The sequence below is a fragment of the Phalangium opilio genome, unplaced genomic scaffold (genome assembly GCF_054372755.1).
Source record: "Phalangium opilio isolate 3A_F unplaced genomic scaffold, DU_Popi_V2 ptg000013l_1, whole genome shotgun sequence".
Classification (NCBI taxonomy): Eukaryota; Metazoa; Arthropoda; class Arachnida; order Opiliones; family Phalangiidae; genus Phalangium; species Phalangium opilio.
The window spans coordinates 15,670,526-15,694,675 of NW_028324148.1; the positions used below are offsets into that span (position 1 = coordinate 15,670,526).

Here is a 24,150-nt window from a genome sequence, read left to right on the forward strand (position 1 = left end):
CGGGGGGGGGGGAAGAAATATCTCAAGCCCCTCTTCAGTGCAGTGCTTTGATATCGTTTAAAACCGATTTGAAAAAAAATGAAATGTGAGGTTTCAAAAGGCTTTCAAAGTATCCACAGTGTGAACGCGGCTTAAATGAAGTTAATATTCATGTTGGCTTGAGGGAGGGGGGTTTAGGGGGTGAGGGAGCCATATGGGAAATCTCACTCAGCTTGGGATGCGGATCATTTTTTTCGCAATGACTCAGACACTCTCTCCCTCTTTCTCTCTTAAAGATGACGAAATTAAGAAGGGGGGAGGGGTGGGAGGATGCTAGACTCGAGAAGAGAGGTCAAGGGTCGACTTCTAATAACAAATCTCAATAACATTACTATTACTACTACTACTAGTCTCCGAAAATAAAAAAGGAAAATTATTATATTGTGATTGCCAGATGATTTGATTCAGTCGGGGGGAAAGGTTAGTTTTACGAGGCGTAACATTTTAATTGGGTATTAATTGCGTTTAATTAGTCTAAATGAGCGGAAGAAGATCTACAGGAATTATAGGATAAAAACGGCTAATTTATATGATCAAAATGACCAAGTGTTGGAGAATTTTAAATAATTCAAAATTAAATAAAACATTACCAATATTTAGTCAAGAATTAACTCAGAATCAACTCTCAAGTTCTCAACGATCCCTAGGAAATTCTATAGGATTATATGGGATCATTCTAGATTTATAGGAAAAAATACTTCACTATAGTTAAAGACGTAAAACCATTTCCGATACGATATTTTACACCAAAAGTAAATAGATAAAACCAAAAAGTACACATCATTCATAGAGCCTTGACTGTAGACGCCATGTAAAATGAGAGGCAAACAACCCTCCTCTCCACCCCTACACGAAATAAGCAATCAGAGAAGAACCTTTTTTTGAGGTCCAAGGTTTATGGTGGCGATCCAAACGTTAATTCTTGGTACTAGATCCAGCATCTTCCTATACGCGTGTTTCCTGTGCTACGGTCGTGAATGTAATCATAAACAGACACAGACGGGGGTCGACACTATCCTGAGATGAAGGGGGCGCAAGAAACCTTCAATGAAGTACACTTTTTGTTTTATCTATAAACTTTTGATTATACTCGAAAAGAAGATAAAATAATAATAACATAGATTGATTCAAGAGTGTGGGGTAGATTAACCTATGGGTGAAGGGGGAGACTATGAACATGTACCGGCTGTCTGTCCATCCATTCTTTCCCTCCATCTATAACTGGACTCGATGCCATCAATATATCTTCGTTCCCATCCAATTTCCAGACACTTTCTCCAAAAATCAGAGTTGGCGCCAGAGAGGCCCCTCCCCCTTACGAAGGTTCCACTCCCCCCCCCCCCATTGCTAGGTTCGTCAAACTGACAATGTTACCGAAGATTGATTGATACTCTGACTTCGATGATGTCGGCCGCCAAAAGACAAGTAAGATAAGTTCATTTAGAGAGAATAACAGCACGGGTTTAAATGACGAACGATGATAATTAAATAAACGAGGGATATTATAAGTAATTACGTTAAAATAGCCTAATTACCAACCAGGAATGTTGTTCTTTAATCGCTTTTTCGGGGAAAAAGCAAAGAATTAGGCCTAAGACAACGAGCTATTTAAAATGGTATCGCATTGCGTGTCAATGGACCCGTCGAGGTCAATGCATCACGAATGTTCAATAAAGTTACGGCAATTTGACACTTTTCAGATCATGAACTCTGCCTATTTCCTTCATTTACCCATAAATATGTTTAGGGCTAATTAAAAGCTCCGTGTTATCAATGTTAAATAGGGATATTCAAATTTAAAAATATTATGGTTTATTATAAACAACGTCAACTCTTCATTTGGACACATTATTTTTCAAAACACAAACTTATTGAATAACACCCAAGAAAAATATTCCACAACAAAATCAAATTCCCCGACCTTTCCCTCAACAATTTTTGACCCAATTTTAGATTCCCTGCAATGCGAAACTGCGTCTTAACACACTGATCTCCATCTTGTTTAATTTGTAATTATTCCGCGTTGAACCCTAAGGGGAGGTTGGGGGGCTTCAAGTTCAGGGGCTGCTGTTTCATAGGCGATAGCCTAGATTGCATTAAAGGGAGCCTACAAATCGTACCCCCCACCACTTTTACTCCCTCGCGTTATGTATGTTATGCGGGATCCTGGGGGGGGGGATGAAGTTATACTCTAATCAATGATAATAAAAGTGGTGCTCCCCCTGGCGTTCCCTTCTTGAGTCCGACCCGTTCCCAGGGCAACACTGCTTATATCCCCTTCCCCCCACCAAGGGCACGCGCTCTTTTAACTGTTGTGCACGCGGATAGGAGGGGGGGGGGCGTTGCTCACGTGCAGCAATAAAGGACACCCGCCACCCGCATTTTCCAAAATGTATTCGAATTATACAAGAAAACAGATTTAAACGGTATTGAAGATTACGTGGTTGCTTAGCATATGTTCTTTAATTTTCTATCGCCTTATTTTAGACTCGTTAGCCCCTCCCCCTTGCACGCGGTGTGGCCGGGTGGTAAAGGACACCCGCCAACCCGTATTACAATACTGGATAGGAATTACTTTAACAAGAGTAACAATTCGGGTTTAAATGCTAAACGTGTTTGCGTATGTTCTTTAATTTTCTGTTGCATTGTTTTAGTTGTTAATTCCAATTCCCCGCATTTTATCACTCTGATGGCGCTATTAAATCAATCCCGGGATTTTGATTGGCTATTAAAATATGGGAACCCCCCCCCCCCTCATGCACGCTCCCCACCCACCCAATCAGCCGACTCAGTATCGTTTTAATCATTTTGAAATTTGATATATATAAATAATGGTAGATCAGATATGAATTTGAAACCTAACCGACCGTCATTAAGGGGGTTTAACCCGCAAGCGGATGGAGGGGAGAAAGGGGGCAATTCGTACCCCACTAGAACACGTGACCTTTCTTCTTTACTCGGAACAAAATATATCATTCCCTCCCCGAGATGGTTACAATATTCGCGATTAGAAAATGGAATATTTATATAGTGAAGGTCGAGTTGGACATGATTTTGGCGCCAAATAGCACCTGGCCTATCAATTAGCATCGCGCCGCGCCTTATAGGGACGGTGAACGGCGAACTGCGCCCGTTTTCTTACTTAGTAACGTTGAATTATGAATTAGAGAAATAAAATTTGACTCGGGGCGAATTTTAAAACCGCTGTTTGAAAGACCTTGATGGAAAGAACACAGTCACCGACTCAAAGCCCTTAAGAGTTTTACAATAAAACTAAAAGTATTTTAATTTAACATTCCTTAGAAAACGTTAGACATATTGCTAATTTTGTTATAGTGTTTAAGCGACAACGGTCGAAGCCGCTCAATGACTATATACGACTACGGACAATCAAATATTTAGTAATCTTTTGCATTCATCTTTGGGATGAAGTTTTATAATGAGGCGGGAGGTGACGTATTTAATTAGGGAAGGGGGGCGTGGTGGAGATAATGAGATTCTCAAATTACCCAGCCTCCCATCATTAAGATACGTACGAAGCAATTAAACATTTATTTAAAATCTAATTATAGTTGTCCTTCCCCGAATTAATTAAAATAATTCATTTGCTAAATTCCAAGAAAGAATCCTTTTTAATCCTGATTGGGAATTCAACACTACTAAGTAACACCTTAGCGATAAAATCAATGCCTTTCGGCAATTGCAAGTTCCAAACGAAGACTGAATTACAATGAAAAGGACTGAAACCAACTGGTCCTCTCCCAACACGTGACCTAGACCATCCCATGCACAAGCTACACTGAAGCCGCCGTTATGAAAGTCAAAATGTAACATTTTACAGTTAATCTCTTAATTGTTAAACCATGGAGAAATCTTTTATAAGAAAATGTTTACATTACAATTATTGTTTAAAAATTGGTTACGCTTTTTCGAAAACGCTTTCAAAGTGTCAACAGTGTAAAGGCGACTTTAGAACTGGTATAATACGTACATATAATATCTGGAATACATCCAGCTAATTGGAATAATTGCGTATAAATTTTATCAACGTATCTAGGCGGATTTTGTAGGAGGAGCTAGATTAATCATTATATATTATGACGAATTTTACCTCGTGAATAATCTATGTCGCTGCGCGTTGCACCTAAGAACTGGCGTTGCTAGCAACCAATGAAACCACAGTTAGAAAAACACCATCATAATCATGACGGATAGTAAATTCTCAAACCCGGTATACCCAAAAAACCAGCGAAGAAATTAACATGGTAGATATAAGAGGGCCACAATAATTCCAATTATCTGTATGTATTCCATGGTCCAATAGATACACAACTGTTTCTTCTACCGGTGGTATAGCTACCATGGAACTTTGCAAGAAAAGAAGTTCAGACAGAACGCGGGGGGATGGATAGTATCCATGACCCCTCGGGCTATACTAGACCAGGACGGCCAAGCACACCTGCCACCGTGGCCTTCTAAGAGGCACATCGCATCAGCGTTGCTATGGAAACGGTTCCCGAATCCCGCATCCATCCGAAACTGTGTCTTTGGCGTAATGGCATCCCCCGCCTCTGACAGCGTGATGCTTTATGGGTACTTTAACACGGAGTGTCACTACTCTATCATAAGCATTATTCCCATACCCAAGCCCCATTCACCCAATTCAGAATGACCGTCCAAAGCTACTTACAAAATTCAACGTCAATAACTCTATCCTACATACATAAGTTTATAAGATCTGTTCCTTCCATAAGTATGACACTTCCTAAACAAGTTCGTAATGCTAGGAGCTACAAGTGGGAGCTAGTTCGAGGGAGAACGACTTCCATCTAGCTCCTATTTAGTCTGCATTGCTAAGCCCCATTTGACAGCAGCGCCTGACCAGTGGCCTCCCTCGCTCTACCCTGAATCTATGACCTACTTCAATCACTTCAAAATTACAAGCTCCAGTTTCTAAGTTACCAGAAATTAACAAACTTATCCTGGAACATATCTTATTAACTTATGCTACATGGGGGGGGGGAAGTGTAGAATTATGATTATGGAAGATTCAAGATTGTCACGGTACAAAGAAAGACACGTGATCCCGTTCCCCAGCCAATCACGGAACGGAACGGAACGGCATAGAATGACGAAAATGGTTTTGGATTAAAGACGGGATTTATGAGTTGCATCATGGTCCTCTCCAAAAATCTCGAAAAATAAAAAATCCATTTAACATTTTGGAGGGGGGCATTCCCCCATCCATAAAGCCGTCTCTCTCATTTTATCTCGAGTTGCCTCCAAGGGTGTCTGTGGGGGGAGGACATAAGAGTTTATGGGGCTCGTAACGTCTGCACGTGACCCCTTTTTGGGACTAGTATATCGATCTTGACATTGAATAGCTCCCTTCCTTTCCAGGGGGAGATGCCCCCGTCCCCCACGGCCCCAAGTGTCTAGTTGGGCGCGAGGAAAGATGATGACTCGGGGGTCCTATAGTTGCTTGGGCGGTCGTCCGCCTAAGAGAGACAACAACACGCCGCCGCCTTAGTATAAGTATATTTTGAAAAGATAATGCAGCTTGCACGGAACCGGAAGTTGTCAATTCCGCGCCCAACTGAAACTGCGTGGCGTGGCGTACCACGGTCCCGTCTTATCACGCGACAACTCTTTGGTACACTCTTCACCAAGGGGTGGGACATTTCAATGGCCACTAAATGGGATCAGTAGCTATGGCTTGGGACGCCTCTAATTTGGAACACGGACATTTCATAGCCTAACTTGGAACGGCTCTATTTTGGAACAAGGACATTTCATAGCCCTAACTAGGAACGGCTCTATTTTGGAACAAGGACATTTCATAGCCCTAACTAGGAACGGCTCTAATTTGGAACACAGACATTTCAAAGCCCGAACTTGGAACGGCTCTAATTTGGAACACGGACATTTCATAGCCCTAACTTGGAACGGCTCTAACTTGGAACGGCTCTAATTTGGAACACTGACATTTAATAGCCCGAACTTGGAATGCCTCTAACTTGGAACGGCTCTAACTTGGAACAGTGGAACACAGACATTTCATAGCCCTAACTTGGAACGGCTCTAATTTGGAACAGTGGAACACAGACATTTCATAGCCCGAACTTGGAATGGCTCTAATTTGGAACACCTTTCTTAAAATCATCATAACTTAAGTTTGGGTGCTTCGAATGAAGACTTTAAGGGCTTGTTTTGTAGATTGAAAACCCCTCTATCCATTGAACACAGCGTCAAGACTCTAGCGTAAAATCCAGAGAAGATACACCCTCATATTTTGCATTTCTAATTTTACCCAAAACGAGCTATCTAGTTTCTTGTTCAATGCTTAAATCTTGAGTGTACGACGCACTCAACAAGAATGCCGAGAACTTGTCAGTTGTTCAGAAGTACCATTAAGTGTCCGACGACTCGCGGTATGTGGTGGTTAGCCATCTCGGGAAATAAAAGCTTGAGAAAAAGACTTGAAAGCGATTCTATAGAGAGAGACTTTTCGTTATCTCTTCGTGGCACGGGACAAACGGAGAAATATTCCAGTTCCGAACTTACACTTCCGAATAATAAAGAATATATAGTTTAGGCTGGGAAGTGTCCAAGACCTGACATATCGTATCCTCAGGACATTTTACCAATAATTAAAAATGAATCCTTCATTATTTAAAACTAACGAGAATTTAAACATTGATATCTAAATAAGCCGTCATTAGCTTCGTTAAAAAACACATACTTCCGGTCCAATTAAACTTAATAAAGATATCTCGTTAGAAACCCTAATTAGAATTAAACGAGATATAAATATAATATAATTTTTAGTGACCCAAACTATATGGGTAGCGACGATGTCTGTCTAAGCCTCGGTCTAGACGTAAAATAATAAGTTTAATCAAACAAATTAAGAACTTAATCCGAGCAAGATTAGAAGCTTGTTGCGGGCGGATCCCCAGAGATTACATTAAACATATCCCCATGCAGAAAACGAGATTTTGGTAAAATAGAAAAAAGAAAGAAATAAAAGTTCGTCTAGACGGGTTAGGGGAAGACTTACATCTAACAATAATAAATCACAGTCTCTCTCGTTTTTTAATCCGTCTCTTCCGCATTGGAATTAAAACTGAAAAGCGTGCTCCATAGAGGATACGCGGTAGAGGAGTAGAAACACTTTAACGGAAACCAGGGATATTAGGTGTTTAAAGAGGGATGAGCCTGTACATTCGACGCGCCAGCGTCAGAGGCTTATTTTAACAGGAGTCTAAAAAGCTCCGCCTTTTTCCCCCTTTCAAGGACAAATTCAAGTCGTGTTCCGAGTATTCCTCCTCCATTTTGTTGCGTCCCACCCAACCTAAGCCGTTCCACAGTTAGCGCTCGCTTATTTCTCTCAGATTTCACATTCTCCCCTATCATCCTTGATTTGGCCTTGAATGGAACTAAAAAATGCGCATGACACGACGTTACGCTTCCAAAATTTCCCTGCCCCTTCGAATCCCTCTTAATACATCTAATATCCATGATACATTGCCATACGTCTCAGCCCACTCTCATGATACAAAAAGACTATACAGCGCAGGTGCCAAAAACGACATGGAATTAAGGCAAAGTTTGACTCCCATAGTCTATTGCGTTTATCTTTCTAAACCCCATTGTCTGATAGTAAAATCCTTATTGGTCGAAACGTGTCGACCAGTTGCCTTACTCGTATATATGTTCTCTATGGAGGAGTGGACAACAAGTGTCTACTCCTCGACTGTCTTACTACTCTATGGTTTGTTTCGGGGGATGCATGGGTTGTAATGAGTCCAAACAAGGGATTAACTTCATTTTCATCTTAAAAATCAAAGGGGTGTTCTGAACAAACAAGAAATAAATTGCAGCCCAGAATTAATTATACATATAGGCCTATAAGAGAACCGGTTTAATTTATTATTTTTTATAAAGTACCTAAATCCCAACAATTAAGCGAGTATGATCCTAAACAGATAGACGCCCGAATTTAACCATTAAGGTTGGGAGTTATACCTTTACTTGGTCTCGCGTGATTGGACCATTAAACTCTGGCACTGCAGGAAAATTAACGCGGTTTGTTTTGATGAACCAAATAACATCAAAACAAACAAATACCTATAACATTCTATTTAATAATTAAAATATATTCAAATGAATTAACATTTAGAAGGAATTTAGCTCGTCGAAGAATGTAAGCCAGGGAGAAATATTCGGTAATTTTCGAAAGAATATAGAGATGCGGAGTGACCAATACATTATACCATAAGTTAATAAGATGTTTCATAAGTATGACACTACCTGTAGTTCGTATTGCTACTAAGAGACTTCCATCTCGAGCTAGTTCGAGGGAGAACGAGGGAAGTCCTACACTCGGTGGTGGTTCATTTTGCAGGACTTCCATCTAGGTCCTATTTAGTCTGCATTACTAAGCCCCCTTTGACAGCAGCGCCTGACCAGGGGTCCCCCTCGCTTTACCCTGAATCTATATGACCTACCTCACTCACTTCATGACAAGCTCCAGTTTCTAAGTTACCAGACATTACAAACTTATGGCCAACATATCATATGAACTTATGATCATACGCGTAATGCATTTTAAGCAATCGAATTATAATAGTTCTAATGACATTTACGGAAACTCATACAATAGCGGAAGTCCTTAAGTATCCTTCCGCGTGCCGGGGACCTTAATTATTTTAAAAATTCCTAATTCTCTAAAGACTACGGCTCAGATTTGAATGTCATTAATGAACAAGTTCGGTAATTGCAACAAGTCCATTAAGAAAAGTAATAATGAAAATCTGATTAAAACTAAATTATAGAGGCGACCCGAAGAATGCCAGAATAAATCAAGAAGATTCCACGCATGGGCTAAAATAATTATAGCCTATCCCTGTATTTCACTTTTTCATGGCGGGGTCCCAAAGGACAGGATAGGGACTAAAATAATTGTCACCTCCCTTCAGAAAGTAAAGTATAGTTTATACTTCCGGTGGGTGGGGGAAAGAGAGAGGGGGATAGGTGGTAATGGTCGTCACACGACGACACCTGGAAGGCCGGGGAGGGGGGCGTGGTCCGGTCGGTTGGGCTTGGGGTCATAAAGCTGATGCGGCTGGCTCAGATTGCGCCGCTTGACACCCAAGAAATAAGGCCCAACCGTAAGACTCGCGTACATGTGCAACACCCAAACTGACAACCCACGTAATATAACATAACATGACCTCCCTTCAAAGGGACAATGAAATCCATACATTACAGCACCGTATAGGTGTTGACATCAACATGATTTCACCCAATATAAAATGAAGGGCCTTGTTTCAAAAAGAGAGGGTAATCGAAGTACATGAGTGGGATGGTTCAATCATCAATTTTGAGTCGAAAATGTTCTATACTACTTTGACCGATTACCATGGAGACTGTGACTGAAATCTCTTCACATCAGTATGCATAGTTTCACTACCCCTTTAGTCCTGGGATGAGACGGACAGAGGGAGTATGGTGGTGGGGTATTGGTTTAGGGGAGGGGGTGTCTTATCCCTTTGGGGATGGTTGTCATGACAACGCTCTTCCCTGGACGCTCCATCATCAATCACTCTGTCAGAATTTAGCCCGAATTCACCTGAGCAATTTCCATCCCTGCCTGCCAGCCTGCACCGCTCTCTCTCGTATAAATGGGATCAGAAGAGGAGAGTAGGCCATTTCCAGCAAGAAGGTTCGCTTCTCCTCAAATAGATATAGTTACTATAGTATCCTACACTAGACCAAGTTCTAAGGGAGCATCGGAGAGCATGCAGCAGGGTGCACGGGATATGCTATGAAGGAACTTAATGGTGCGTGCATGAGAAATCCAAAAGACAGTTCGCTTGGTACACTTCGCCCTCTCTCTGTCTCCCCCCCCCCCCGGCCATTTTTTCTTTAACGTGTTTCACCCCTCGACACTTTTTATACCCTAATTCCATTCATCTTTGGCACTTTCAGTTTCAACTTTGAACTGACTGGCACCTTTGAAAATACTTGGTCGGGATTTTACGTAGAAAACGTAGCGACACAACCCAACATTGAACTGTTTATTAAGAGTCAGGAATGTATACAGCTGATTGGAATTATTGTGTAGCATCCATTTCCGCTCAACGTATTTAATCGGGATTTTGTTTGAAGAGCTATATGTAATTTTACCTGGCGGCAAATGATCTGTCTCACTGCACTATGAACCTTAGGCTCGCACCTGACCTCGTTTTGTTACCAACCAATGAAGTCACATGACGGATACTAAGTTTTCAAGCCCGGTATACCCACAAAGCCCACTTGGAAATTAACAAGGGAGATATGAATGAACAAGGATTCCTAATGGCTGTATTTATCACTGACTAAAAACTATAGGGTGTGGCTTAAAATAGCTCCTCCAATTTACACCAAAATGGCGACAAGCGTAACTTACAGAGTGGAATGCGGCTGATTGGCTTAGCGGAGAATTCACCCCTTTGCCCGCTCCCTACAGTGTATTCCATTTATTTATCACCAAACAGGGGGCATCTTTATCTGTCCTCGCTTCTACTTTAAGGTAACACGCTAATAACGAATGGGGAATGATTATCGGCATCTTTACCAACTTTTTTCAATTCTGAAATTTTTTCATCTCTAGGCCTAAATTAGAATAATAAAAAAGCCCTCGAAATGAAAATTGATTTGGTGCGGCCATGATTGGGGGGGGGGGGTTCTATCCTCGCCCCCCCCCTTTTCATTTAAAATTGGAGTAAGAGGGTGCCCCCCCTACTTGATCCCCAAAAATGATGGGAACAGAAAATATATGTTTGGAATTGAGAGGGGATTTCTCTTTTGGAGAGAAAAATGTTGGAGAAATATTTTAAGCGAAGCTCTCGATTTCACGCTCGACGAACCAAAAATCAAATTTGAAATTTTCAGAAAACAAACCGTGTGAACTATTGGGCTATAGTGGTGCAGCGGCGGCGCAGGCGCAGTCAAGCGCTACCGTTTTCGCATTGTTAATCTGCTGATCAAAGGACAAATACGGAATCACTGACTGATATTGAAAGAGACAAAATTAATTAAACCGTTAACAAAGCGAAACGTCGAGTGACGTCAAAAGAATTAAAATTGAAAACGCAATTCGTATAAGATTTCGGAATTGAATTCCACCCCCCTAGCTGTTTAGCAGATTGTCCATTGTTCGACAAGCGCTTTGAAAGAACCGATACAAATAAATCACCGATTCGTTTTTAGCGAAATCATTAAGATCTCAGACTCATTTGTCCCATTTTTGAAATCCCCAACTTATCTTATCCCGGTTTTTTAATCGGTTATCCAGTTTTCGTACCAACCCTGTTTTACGAAGAAAGTATTTCACATCCCTGACAATATGGGAAGAAATTCCCGTATTTCGAATCCCTGATTATTTCTTCATAAATTTCACATGGCCCTGAATTGTCCCTGACAATTTCTTCCCACATCTCAAATCCCCGATTTATTCCTGATTATTTCTTCCCATATTTCAAATCCCTGATTTATTCCTGATTATTTCTTCCCATATTTCAAATCCCCGATTTATTCCTGATTATTTCTTCCCATATTTCAAATCCCTGACTATTCCTTCTAATATTTCAAATCCCTGACTATTCCTTCTAATATTTCAAATCCCTGACTATTCCTTCTAATATTTCAAATCCCTGACTATTCCTTCTAATATTTCAAATCCCTGACTATTCCTTCTAATATTTCAAATCCCTGACTATTCCTTCTAATATTTCAAATCCCTGACTATTCCTTCTAATATTTCAAATCCCTGACTATTCCTTCTAATATTTCAAATCCCTCATTTTCCCTAACTTTATTTCAAATCCATCATATTATCCCTAACTATATTTCTTCCCATATTTCAAATTGTGGAAGGAGAATGAGGCGCGGGCAACCACTTTCTCCCAAAACGAGTCCAATTTCCCTCTATTCAATTTTGGTCCAAAAACCGGTGGTCCTCGACAGTCACACAGTGTTTGTTCCCAAGCTATACTGTACACCAAATAAAGTGAGACAGGCTACGGTCGTGGTCCTCTCGGTTGGTACCCCCACCCGGGCTGTCCTCTAATAAAAGGGAGGCATGTGTCAAGGCGGGGGGGGGGGGGGTGGAGCGAGGCCGTGATTTTCACCATCTGCATTAGGCAGGAAATTACTCGGCTTTCCTTTTTTCGTTTCCCCCAAATTTAATGCAGCCCGTTTCTGGGTCCTCTTCTTCCTCCTCTTAGGGATGAGGACATTTAACAGTGTCAAAAGAATCCTTACCAATCCTTAACCAGAGAGAGAGAGTCAACACCTAAACCTCATTTCCGGTTCCAACTTCCAATACACAAACCCACACTGAAACGTTAATTTCATTCAAGATGGCGGCAGATTGGAGACAAAATAATCTTTCTTAGCTTGTACCTAAACGTCCCTGCAAAGAGCCCTCTAGGACTTCATAGAATCTCCGTTTGAAAATGTTAAAAACATTGCATGGGGAGTATCGATCCCCTCGGATATTTTATACATCACACTAATGAGATAGTGTGTACTTAATTATATTGGCGACAGAACATACGGTTTCTATGTATTTATTTTGTTGCCCTTGACATAAACACGAACGATCTGGATATACTGTATACGAGGACACAACCGGAAATTGAGTTTGAAGCGCCAAAAATGATCCTTGTTAAAACAGAAGCAGACGGAGTGTTGGATGAAGGGGCTGAACCTGATTATAAAAACACGACGCGGCTAAAAAAGGCCACATTATAATAAAAACCAGAAGTACTAGCTCCCTTGCTCCCTCCTTAGCGTATTTCTGGTGAAGAATTAACATGTCATTAAAAAAAATGTTCCCAGAATTTTTCAAGCATCTGGTAAATGTAAATTAGCCAAAATATTAATTAATTGTCAAACTATACGAGATATTATAACATTTGAGTGGCTTGGAAGTCACCACAATCCCCAATAAAAATCTGGTGTGGCCATAGTCTTTGAGCAAATAGGAATATCGAAAATTACTTCAGCAATAGAGAAGTATCACTCCATGTTAACTTCCCATATGCCCTTATACAGTCAAAGGCAGGGAGACTAAATTACTCTATTACGGGAAAAGCTTGACTTCAAGTTCAAGTATATTTTAAACGTATTAAAACAATACTAGCCTAATGAGCGCGTTCAAAACATTCTTCATTAACACATCGATCGAGAAAGTAAACAATATGTGGGAGGCGTCCGGCGTCGTGTCCCTCACGACATGTTCCACTTCACCCCTGTAACGCTAGCAAAGCGGGGAGGAAAGCCGATAGTGCAATATCCCTATCATCTTTATATTCCGGGGATGTTAAGCTTATCTTCATTGAGTGGAATAGATCGAACGATTAGGGAACACGAGGGGTGGATGGGGGGGGGGGGCAACACAGCTCGTGCTAGCAAGCACGCGGGGGGCCGAGGGGTCGGTCACTCAACGTTAAAGGGATTAGGCGTCTACCCTTGTCTGTACTAAAATGTTTGGGTGAATCTTAAAGTGATAAGCCCCTCGTTCCCGGCTTCTAGTGGTGCTGTGGGGTTAGCGCTTAGGGGGGGGGCGGATTAATACAAAAGAAGTGGAGTGGAGTGGAGTGGAGGGGGAGTTAAGCCCGGGCGGGCCTCGGCGGCTGGAAAGTGTCAAAGGTAGAATTAACGCCACAAGGTGGGAAGTAACCTACCAAGGAGTGATAACATCAACAGACGCTTCCTATATCATCTACCTTTATCTGAAATACTTTTAAAAGAGCCAATCTTCCAATATAGAAGGAGATACATGTCTTCTTAAAGCGGAGTGGTGCGGTTAATTTGAAAAATACAATTTAAATGAAGAGATTATAAAGAGTGTATTTGTGGTCGCACTGTTCAAATAACTATTTCCCCCAATGTAGTTCGGTAATAGGAAATGAAACTAGGAAGTAGCCATTATTAAATCAAACCTGTACAGGAAACTAATGATCGCCCCTGGTCAATTTCGTTTCCGAAAAAAAGGCTTGGAAAGGAAGGAAATGCGTGACGTTTTTAATACGTTCAATTTCCCCTTATAGAATATAACCTAGGTCTCCCATTTACGATATATTCAGTAACTAATTGCTCATTTAAGTTTTAACTAATTAATTGGCAATATTTCATCAAAACCTGATCGGTTAGGAAATTTCAAATTTGGAACCATGCAGTTCCCCAATCCGATCAGTTCCCTTCTTTTCTTATTTCAAATTCAAAATACACACAACAGAGGGAAGGGAACGCGAGGCTAATTGGGTAGGAGGGGTAGGTGGGGGGCTTGAATTGAACCGAACCGTTGCCTAGCAACCGGCAACTTGTTCTTCAATTCATATCTGGTCAACGACTTTGTCGCAGGCTTGTTTCGAAAATATCGTTTCATCTATGTTATTATAGATAGAAAACAAATCTGGAGAAATGGCAGCTACGAAGCTTTGACAGTTTCTAATGTCTATGGGAAGATACCGTAAAGTGCCCCTTTCCCTAACCCTCCCTCCACCAATCACAACGGGCATCAGATTATGAATGAAATAAAACAAAACATGGGTACATCTGAGTGACAATTAAGCCTCGGTCAAAAAGCCGCCGCGAAACATTTTTAGGTAGAGAATGTTTCAAGTAGATAAATAAAATGAAGAAAATTAAGGCTTACCCTTTTGTTAGTTAAATTAGTCCAATTTGTCGGGGATTATTTCTTGGTAAATACGAGACACAATACAATCCACACAATTCCGAACTACAACGGTCCGTCTGGACGCTGCGAACTGGTCTCGGGGTTGGTGGAACCCCGACTACTGTGTTTTCTCACGCGTTATTCTCTCTAAGCTAAGCCTCGGTCTCTCGAACGCCAACAGCCAACAGCAGCGGGCCCTTTGTATTCCCCCCCCGTCCGACGGGATATACTTGTATGCTCGTATCGAAACTCGACGAGGAGGCGATGCACTCTGGATTATATCCGAGAGAGGGATAAGGAGAGGTTGCCCCTATTTTACATTCACGGACGGTAAAAGCAGCCTGTAGGTCAGATTACGTCACCCCCCTCATTTCCATAAGCGTGGAAATTGTTCTTTAAAGGCACAGTTTCACCATGGATGTAGTATACAAGCTTACGCTTCATGGATATATCACTGTATACAATTCGATTTTAACCACATTTATGTCAAAAAATTCGCGCTCGCCGATGACGTAGTAGAAATTGAGGCAAACTTTCCCTTTTTATCTCGGCGCACGAGCTATTCACCCCCTCCCCCTATTGAAATTCTACGTCACAAACGCGCGTGCCACTCATCACCCCCTCCTCCACTGAATTTGCCTCTAATTCTACGTCACAAACCAGGTCGCGCCATTTCAGACGAGGAATGAATGTGGCTTGTGTTTTAAGGCGAGTGATATATCCATGAAGCGTAAGCTTCTATACTAAATCCATGGTTTCACCATAGCCTCCTAGATCACGCGACCCGCGGACGCTTCTATAGAAGGCAGCCCGGTCAAATTATTTTCTTATCATTTAACATAACAGTCTATGGGAGAATGTCAGTTTTTTAGCCGTAATGATGAAAATAGTAGTTCAAATCTCTTTAAATTTAAATGAGATGTGCAAAATAAGGTTTGTTATTTTTGTGCAAAGTTTCAAACGTTTCTCTTTCGTGGTTTTTGTAAAAAAAAATAACTAAAAATGTGCAAAGTTTCAAAGTTTTAAAACCGTAGACTAGACCTTTAATTCAAAAATCCCATCTTCATTCTATAGTTCTTGGTCTTCATTCAAAACCAAGTATTGGGAAAATAAGTAATTCGGTAGGATTGGTTCCAGCGGTTGATTTCAAACACGGACACACAAACAAACACACCTTCAAAAACCAAAATTAATAATAATTTCTTTGCCCGTGGCCAATTGAAAAATTATGCTAATTAATAATTGACGCCAATTCAAGATTCTTCGCTCATTAAAATCCGGCCAAGCGTAAAGCTTAACACCTTTCCCCCGAGGGGCTCCTCACTAGGCCAAACCTCACCCCCCCCCCTCGTGACTCTACTCTGATTTTGACATGGAGGAGTGCAGACACTAGTCTTTCTTAATTGCTCCCACCGTGGAACTTACTAGAGTAAGGTTGCGACCATGACGTAGGCATAGTACTCCCAAGTCCCTATTGGCCAAATTGTTATCGATTTAAGTCTAACGCGCCATGACTCATACTTGCCGAAAAACCCGGCGCGAAAATGCTAAAAACAGGGATGTTAGATGTTGTAAGAGGGATGCCAAGCGGGGAGAGGGGAAGTTGTGGAAGCCTTATCGGTGGCGTGTCACGCGCAGTAGGACCATACCGCATTATTCTAGTTTTTAGTACCATTAAGGATGAGGGGATAAAGGGGGATGTGAAATCTGAGAGAAATAGGCGAGCGCTAACTGTGGAACGGCTTAGGTCTGGTGAGGCGCCTAAAATGGGGGGAGGATTACTCGGAATAAGACTTGAATTTGACCTTTAAAGGGGAAGGAAAAAGATGAGGGCGCGTGTTTTAGAGTCCCCCCCCCATACGCGTCGGAATGTACCCGAAAAGGCTCGAGTTTCTCATCCCTCTTAAAGCATCCCTGGGTATATAAAATCGATTCGCTGAAGTAACAGATATTAAAATATTTGCATTTAAAGACACGGTTATATAACTGTATCCATTTAACAACATTATTTTCACTCGACCTTTGACCTCAGTTTAGTTCCAGAAAGAAAGTGGGTAAACTGGGTACCGCGTTCTTCAAGGATCTTAATTTGGAATAGTAATTTCAGCAAATTTTATTTTAGTTTGATAGTTTTAAATACTTGGAATTGTGAAAGGTTTAGCTTAATGAGTTACATTTTTAGTATTTATTTGTAAGTAGACATACTGTTAATTGAAAGGGATTATAAAATGCAGGGCTAATTGATGTTTTATAATCGTGTCTTTAAAACTGAACAATTTTAATATCTGTCACTTCCGGGAATCGATTTTCTACGCTTATCTTTTACCTTTTCGTGGCTTTGTCTACGAAGGTAATTTTAATTAACCAATAATGTTTCGTAAGCACGAAAAAGCCTTTTCGCTCTTTTGTAAATAAGCCAGGAAAATTGTCCAGCCTTGGTATAGAGCAGGGATAGATTTAATTTTCGAAGTAGGAATGGAGAACGGTTAGTATTTACTTCAGTCCAACTCATAAAGCCCCTCCCTCCAACGCGTAACGAAAAGTTTAAATTATCTTATTGGCTCAGTTTTAAACTACGTTTTGGTGACGTTGCTGACGGGGACGGCGAAAAATACGTAATTCCTGTTTTTACCTCTGTCGATATGACCCGCCTCTTCTTTCATACCCCCCGTCCCGGGGAAGGGGGTCCGGGACAGCGTCTCACCAAGGGTCGCTTTACCTCGAATCTATGACCTACCTCATTCGCTTCGCGACATGCTCTCGATAACCAGTGACAAACTTATGGCCAACATATCTTATCAACTTACGCTCTATCCAATCTCCACAAGTAAACAGACACGCGCGCACTAAGGATCATTGGCAACTCCGGTTCCATAAGCTAATAAAGCCACGTTTGTTATACAAAATTATACTAGTAACTAAAAAGTATTTGCAATTTCCATAATGTAATGGAGCAAACAAGCTTAAACAAGATGACCCCAAGGGCAAGGCCATAATAGGAGCCACATGGTTCTAAACTTAATTAGAACATACAAGGCAATAGCGTAATCTTTCTCTCTCTTTAATAGCGTTTTCCTTTGTGTCCTCGCGGAGCGCTCCCATGGAGGAATAAAACTAGGAGATCCCATTCTTCAAAAACAGTCTTTAACGAAGCTGGAAACTACTACTACCATTTTTATTGCTCCTTGGGAGCGCTCCGCGAGGACCCAAAGGAAAACGCTATAAAACGGAAAATACGATTCACCCTGCTTAAGCCTATACTAACGCGAGTCAATTCAGTTCTCAGCCTTACTACCGTAATCGTCCAATTTTAAGAAATGAACCAAAGGAAACGTATCGCCTTCCCACAATCCTCTCCCTTCAACGACGAACGAAATATTTGGTACTACTACTAGGGCATACTACTACTACTACAGGGCAGGTGAAACTAATAGCCTCAGAGTAAATGGGTAAAAAAAGTGACATTTTTAGGCTCCTGAGAAGGTCAGGTATTTTTCGGGATAATTATTGCTTTCATTTATTACACGGTCAATAACTAATTAAGCGCGGAAGGATCTTGGTCACTAAAATATTTTCCGACCTTAAACGAAATTAGTCGCAGAGTCGTTAGCTTCCAGAAATGTCCGCTAATAAATCCACCTTCTACATCGGCGTTAGCGAGGTAATTAAAAATGAACCACTTATAGCTTTAAAATATAATTGAGCTGAACTAGAACATTATGAACAATATTTTGGATTGTTTGTAACGCGTACAAATGACCCGATTAATCGAGATTCAATTTGAAATTAGCCAATTAATACAAAGTTCATTTATATTGCGAATATTGTTTCTAGATCTATTTGGGGATAACGCCCAGCTACAAGAAATGGGTCGACTACTTTACAAAGTGGATCACCAAGTTTTGTCACCGACAGTAATTGTCTAATTACAATCGTGTACATCAGGAGGGCACTTGACACTGAATATTTGTTCCGAGACGCGATGAGATGGCTCACCTTAAAGCGTCCTCCGAGCTTGATGGGTGGGTCAAGTGCCCTCCTTGCCCGGACACCGACTGACCTTATAGTTAAACGAGACTCTTCATCATTTCAATAGGGTCGAGGAGGTTCTGTTTGATGACGAAAATGTGGCTCCTGATTTACTGACAATTAAGGACAGAAATATCGTAAGTTGTACAATAGTTTCGTCAAAGATATTCTTGAACAAGAATTAGGTTTAGCATTTTACAAACTAATTAATGTCACTCTGTCGTATAGACGGTGAACATTATGGTGCTTGCGTCGCACCATAATTACGAAGTGTTTTCGAAGGTGGGCATGTTCTTCCCAATTGAAACCAGTTCAATGTTCATATTCAGCAAAAACCCCATCAAAGTTGAGAAAAACTCGTTTCACAACTTCCTGCCGATTCAAGCAAACGTAAGACACCAATACGAATAGGCCCCAGTTACGGGTCAATTGATCTATTACAAATTACAGGTTTATCTGTCGTTGTTGGGTCTAATGGCCCTTGTTTCTTTTATCCTGGTCTTTACTAACAATAAAATTAAGGGCGTGGTCAAGGTAATTAGATCTCAGATCAGCGAACTGGCTAATATGGCCGCTATTATAATTAAACAAGGTAAGTATCCCTCGAGGGACACGTCACGGGGAATCGTAAATTGATTAACCTCTGGCCACGAAAGCAAACTATGACATTTTTTGAGTTAATTCACATACAGGTGAAATCAAGTCGAGCGGACTTCTGTCGTATCAAGTCCTTTTCGGGGCGTGGCTCCTGGGTGCCTTTCTCTTCTCGGTCATGACCCAAACGTATCTGAATTGCGAGTTTGCCAATGTCCAGTACATCACGATGGACAGCGTGGGTGACGTGGCCGACAATATGGACGTGGTGGAGGCCATGGTTCCAGGAGATACCTTCATCGAATCGTTCTTGAAAGTACGCCCTTTATGTCATGACAGTCCAATACAGTTATATTTTAACCGACGAGAGCTGGTGTTTCATTGACAGACGTCTTTGGACCCGAAAGCCCGCTTTATATGGAGACGCTTGAAGGAGAAGGATCAAATCTTGGACATGAACGAATTCGGCAAAGCCATCGACAGAGTAAATGACGCTAAACACTTTGCCCTTTTCAGCACCAAAAGCGCCGTACTCTTGATGGGAACGGACTTGCTCGGTTTGAGCGAATCGGACAAGGCCCGCGAGGGACCACCCATTTTCACGGCCAACTTCGGACCCGTGCACTCGCCCGACATACCCCCCGCTTGCAAGGAACACCTCAACAGGAAGTAAGCGGTAATTGCACGCTTAGTCATAGCTGGATTTCTCTAATAGCATTCGCGTACAGGATAATCAAAATGCAAGAGATGAAGTTGGTTGAAACTGAGACCAAGGAGATACAGTACAGATTGGACCAGTACACGTTTCGTCCAACATTGGAGCAAGACGCGCAATCTGTTCTCAGTTTTGGCGAGGCGAAATCAGCATTCGCCCTTTTGACCATCGGATACGTCGCCTCGTCCACTTACTTCACCGTTCATTTAATATTCGCGTCCAGAAACCCTCATCAAAAACGTTCTGAAGTCCGCCGGCGACCTGTACTCTCATAGACCTTCTCGATGTAAAAAGGGGGTAGGCAACCTTTAGTATCGGGACATACAAAGGGGGGTTGATACATTGCCATCCGTCTTTGCGCATGCACACTCACGATACAAAAGGACAATAGCGCAGGCGCCAAACAAGCGAGATGGAAGGCAAAGTTTTACCCCCATGCACGGTGTCTTTCTCTCTTAGTTACATCGAAATGGTCTATTGGGATACGGTTAAAAATTGGTCATCTCTTTGGGGTCAATCTTTTTAAAAAGATGTAGGGAGCAACATATTAAAGGGGGAGAATCAGGTCGCCGTGTAAGCCCCCGTTTGGTGATTTACAAAGAGAGATTTACCCAACTAAGTTTGAACTTGGACACTAACTATAATCAATTATGTATTCATGTAAAGTCAAGAATTTAAATAAATAACACCTTCATTAATGAATATGAATAATTAATTAAAATTCGAATTATCACCAATATCAGAAGTAATATAAGAAACCTCCCTACGGGAGGGAAGTATACAAGGCGCCATAGCCATAACGTTAAAACACGCGATACATCCTCGAAACGCCAAATACCATATTCAGACACTATTGCTCATGGACAAGGTACGGTAGTCCTTCGATATGGTCGTTGGAAAAGGAAAGAGGAAAAAGCGCTTCAAACTAGTGTAGTCTGCTTAGCCGTCTGTCGTAAGAAACGGATGATTCCTGATTTTACTAATAAATATTCACATACGGTTATTTCGAAACAAAAATCTAGTTTGAAGATGATGAAAATTATGAATACAAGAATAAAATTTCGAGATTGATAATAACACCATTTTAAAATCTATCTATGTATAGTGTTAGTCATGTACCTTGGCTAGGTAAGGATTTAATTAAAATTTTATGCAAAGACCTATGAAAATCCTATAATCCAGTCACTGCCTGTCTATTAATGATTTATTATCATCAAAATCTAAAAATACTGCATGAATTATTTCATTGAAAAAGTTTAAAATTACAATGAGTAAAACTTAAGCAGCCGACGCAATCACTTAAGCAGCCGACGCAATCGCTTAAGCAGCCGACGCAATCGCTTAAGCAGCCGACGCAAACGCGAGATCAGAGAATGTATTCCTACGCTCTACGCGGCGCGGCCCTATTTTTTAAACGTTGTTTACGGTCGTATAAGTGCGCGGGGACATTCGCGGTACGAGGATGTATCGCAAAAAATTCGCCTTTGTATACTTTCCTCCCGAAGGGAGGTTTCTTATATTACTTTTGCCAATATCAATATTTGCCAAATAGGGCAATTGATGTTTTCAGGGATAGAGTTAATTTCAGAAGTAGGAATGGAGTCTAACGGCTAATATTTACTTCAGTTATTCCGACTCATAGACCACCCAGTATAGAACCCATCCCTCCCTCAAACACGTAACGAAAAGTTTAAATTATCTCATTGGGTCACTTAAACTACGTTTTGATGACGTTGCTAACGGGAACGGCGAATAATACCCGTAATTCCATACCCCTCCGTCCCGGGGAAGGGGGTCCGGGACTTTGACGCGCGCCCACATTACTCTGTTCTCCATTCCTGCTTCTAAAATTAAATCTATCGCTGATGTTTTATAATCGTGTCTATAAAACTGAAATATTTTAATATCTGGAGCTTCAACAATCCATTTTTTACACTTATTTTTTACTTTTTTCGTGGCTTTGTCTTCAAAGACACTTTTAATTATACAATAATAATCTGTAAGCACGTTTGCACGTACATTTCCCAACGAAAAACCAACGAAAATATAAATAACCCTTTTGGCTTTTTCGTAATTGAACGCGGAAAATTCGCGAGCTTAGTAATTAAAAACAAGACAAAAAATGACCAGGTAATATTAGAAGCAACGTGTGAAACCATAGCGGACTGAGTAAGTCCTTCTTTCCGGAGCTAGTAGCGCGTCTTTAACCACGTACGCGGTTCCCTCCAAACCATGGACACCTTTTGCGGATTCCCATTTCTTACATTCGCCTAGGCGCCCATCGAGGAGAGAAAGAATACGAAATTCCTATTTGTTTCTCTCTGCCCATGCGCGAAGTTTCAAACCCACCACTCGGGATTGTCCGGAGTGGGAGAGAGTCTTCCTTTTGCCAAGGAGAATGAATAAGAGGGGAGGCTCGTTCTGGAAAGGGGGGAGGTAAAATAAACGAGACAGATACCGCATACAATTGTGCGCAACTTCGACGCGCTGGCCGTTGGTAGAGGCGCGCGTCACGTGATCGTTTTTGAAAACGAGGGATATTTAAAATTATAAACAAGCTCATGAGGCTAGAGCAAGGGCTAGAGCTCATTCTCCTTGCCCAACCAATCTGAAGAGAGAATTTCTCCTTCAAGTTTCTCCGCCAGAGGCGCCGCAGGTGTGATCTGCGGGCTTGAACGCATGCGCGTCTTTGTACGCTGAGAAGTAGCGGTAACCATGGTAACTAGGGAACGCCACAGTACCGTTTTAGGAACGGGGGGCTACATGCATTTTGTCTGACTCCGAGCCTCCCCTTATACATCCTCCTTGCTTTTGCCAACGTGACGGAACTACTTCCGCCTGAATTTCGAGGCGCGTCACAGCCGCCGTTGGTGTTTGGTGGCCGTTTTTAGAAGTAGAATTTAAGACGTAAGGGGGAAGGTAACTATAACGGCACAGCCCGATATCTCTCTCACGCGCACCTACCTCTGCGCGCGACAGAGGAATCAGACGTCACGTTAAGAAGGCAATTCAAAAAGGGTAAATACGAAAAGACGGTTTAAGGCTAAACACCAGAGATCAGCGTGGTTAAACCGAAGCCTAGGCCGTAAAAAATGTTCTCTGATTTTTTCCTCCTCTCTACCATGGACGAACCAATACTGAAGGACGGATGTCAGAGGGAGAAAGTTGAAAAATACTTGTTAATTCGCCTTCTAGTGGCAGATAGTTGCAAACCGGATAGTAGGGGGGCTTATGGGTGAATCAACGTTCTAGAGAGGGAAGCATCTAACGTCTTATTTTGTCTAGATGGCGCTAGCTTTATCCGGGATTTGACTCGGCATTTTTCATAACCCCCCTCTATTTGGGGGCTGAAAAGGGGGAAGTAAGCTTAACATTGGTTGTTTCGTCGCTTAGTATGGGGCTCTATGGGCTGCCATCGGTCCTTCAGTATTGGTTTGTCCATGTCTCTACTGCCCCGATTGCGCATAGTGGAACTCAGACACCATACCGGGGCGTATCCACACGTGGTCAAACTCGTTTTTCCGTCTATCCCATCTCCACATGCAAACAGACACACAAGCGCTAAGGATCATTTACAACTCCGGTTCCATAAGCTACGTGTGACTTTTAAACACGTAACAAAAAAGGTAGTTAGCGTCTCCATAATGTAATGAGGCAAACAAGTTTAAAAAGTAGGCGTCTTATCTGGTTCCTGAGCAAGCAAATTACGTCTTTTTTTGTTAATTACAATACGGTCAATAACTAATTAATGGCGGAAAGGGGTACCTAAGTATAAAAGTAATCTTCCCGTCTTACATGAAATTATTCGCCGCGTCGATAGCTTCCAGAAATGATCGCTTACAATAAATCCACCTTGTACATGGGCGTTGAGGAGGTAAAATTTAAAACAACTCTAAAATATAGTCAAGCTCGGCCGACTACAATTTTAGGAACTAGATTTGGATTCGTCCCTCTTAGATTCTCTGTACTAGGTTTACAAATAACACGATAAATCAGGATTAAATTTAAAATTAGCTTAATTTCAACGTTCATTTATATATAT

At 41.5% G+C, this 24,150-nt stretch overlaps 2 protein-coding genes and 1 long non-coding RNA gene across 13 annotated transcripts in view; 2 read left to right on the forward strand and 1 right to left on the reverse strand.

Moving 5' to 3' along the window:
• Positions 1–24,150, reverse strand: part of sick (sickie) — a 140,260-nt gene that overhangs the window by 47,581 nt on the left and 68,529 nt on the right. The window lies entirely within an intron of this gene.
• LOC149709561 (uncharacterized) lies at positions 18,271–19,175 on the forward strand. The gene is made up of 3 exons (XR_016381381.1): positions 18,271–18,684; positions 18,867–18,936; positions 19,028–19,175. It is a non-coding gene; the product is annotated as an uncharacterized LOC149709561 (long non-coding RNA).
• LOC149709562 (uncharacterized) lies at positions 19,040–20,485 on the forward strand. The gene is made up of 5 exons (XM_089865012.1): positions 19,040–19,189; positions 19,250–19,391; positions 19,492–19,709; positions 19,782–20,062; positions 20,122–20,485. Exons 1-5 carry the CDS (start codon positions 19,040–19,042, stop codon positions 20,381–20,383), a joined length of 1,053 nt encoding a protein of 350 aa, XP_089721138.1. The 3' UTR covers positions 20,384–20,485.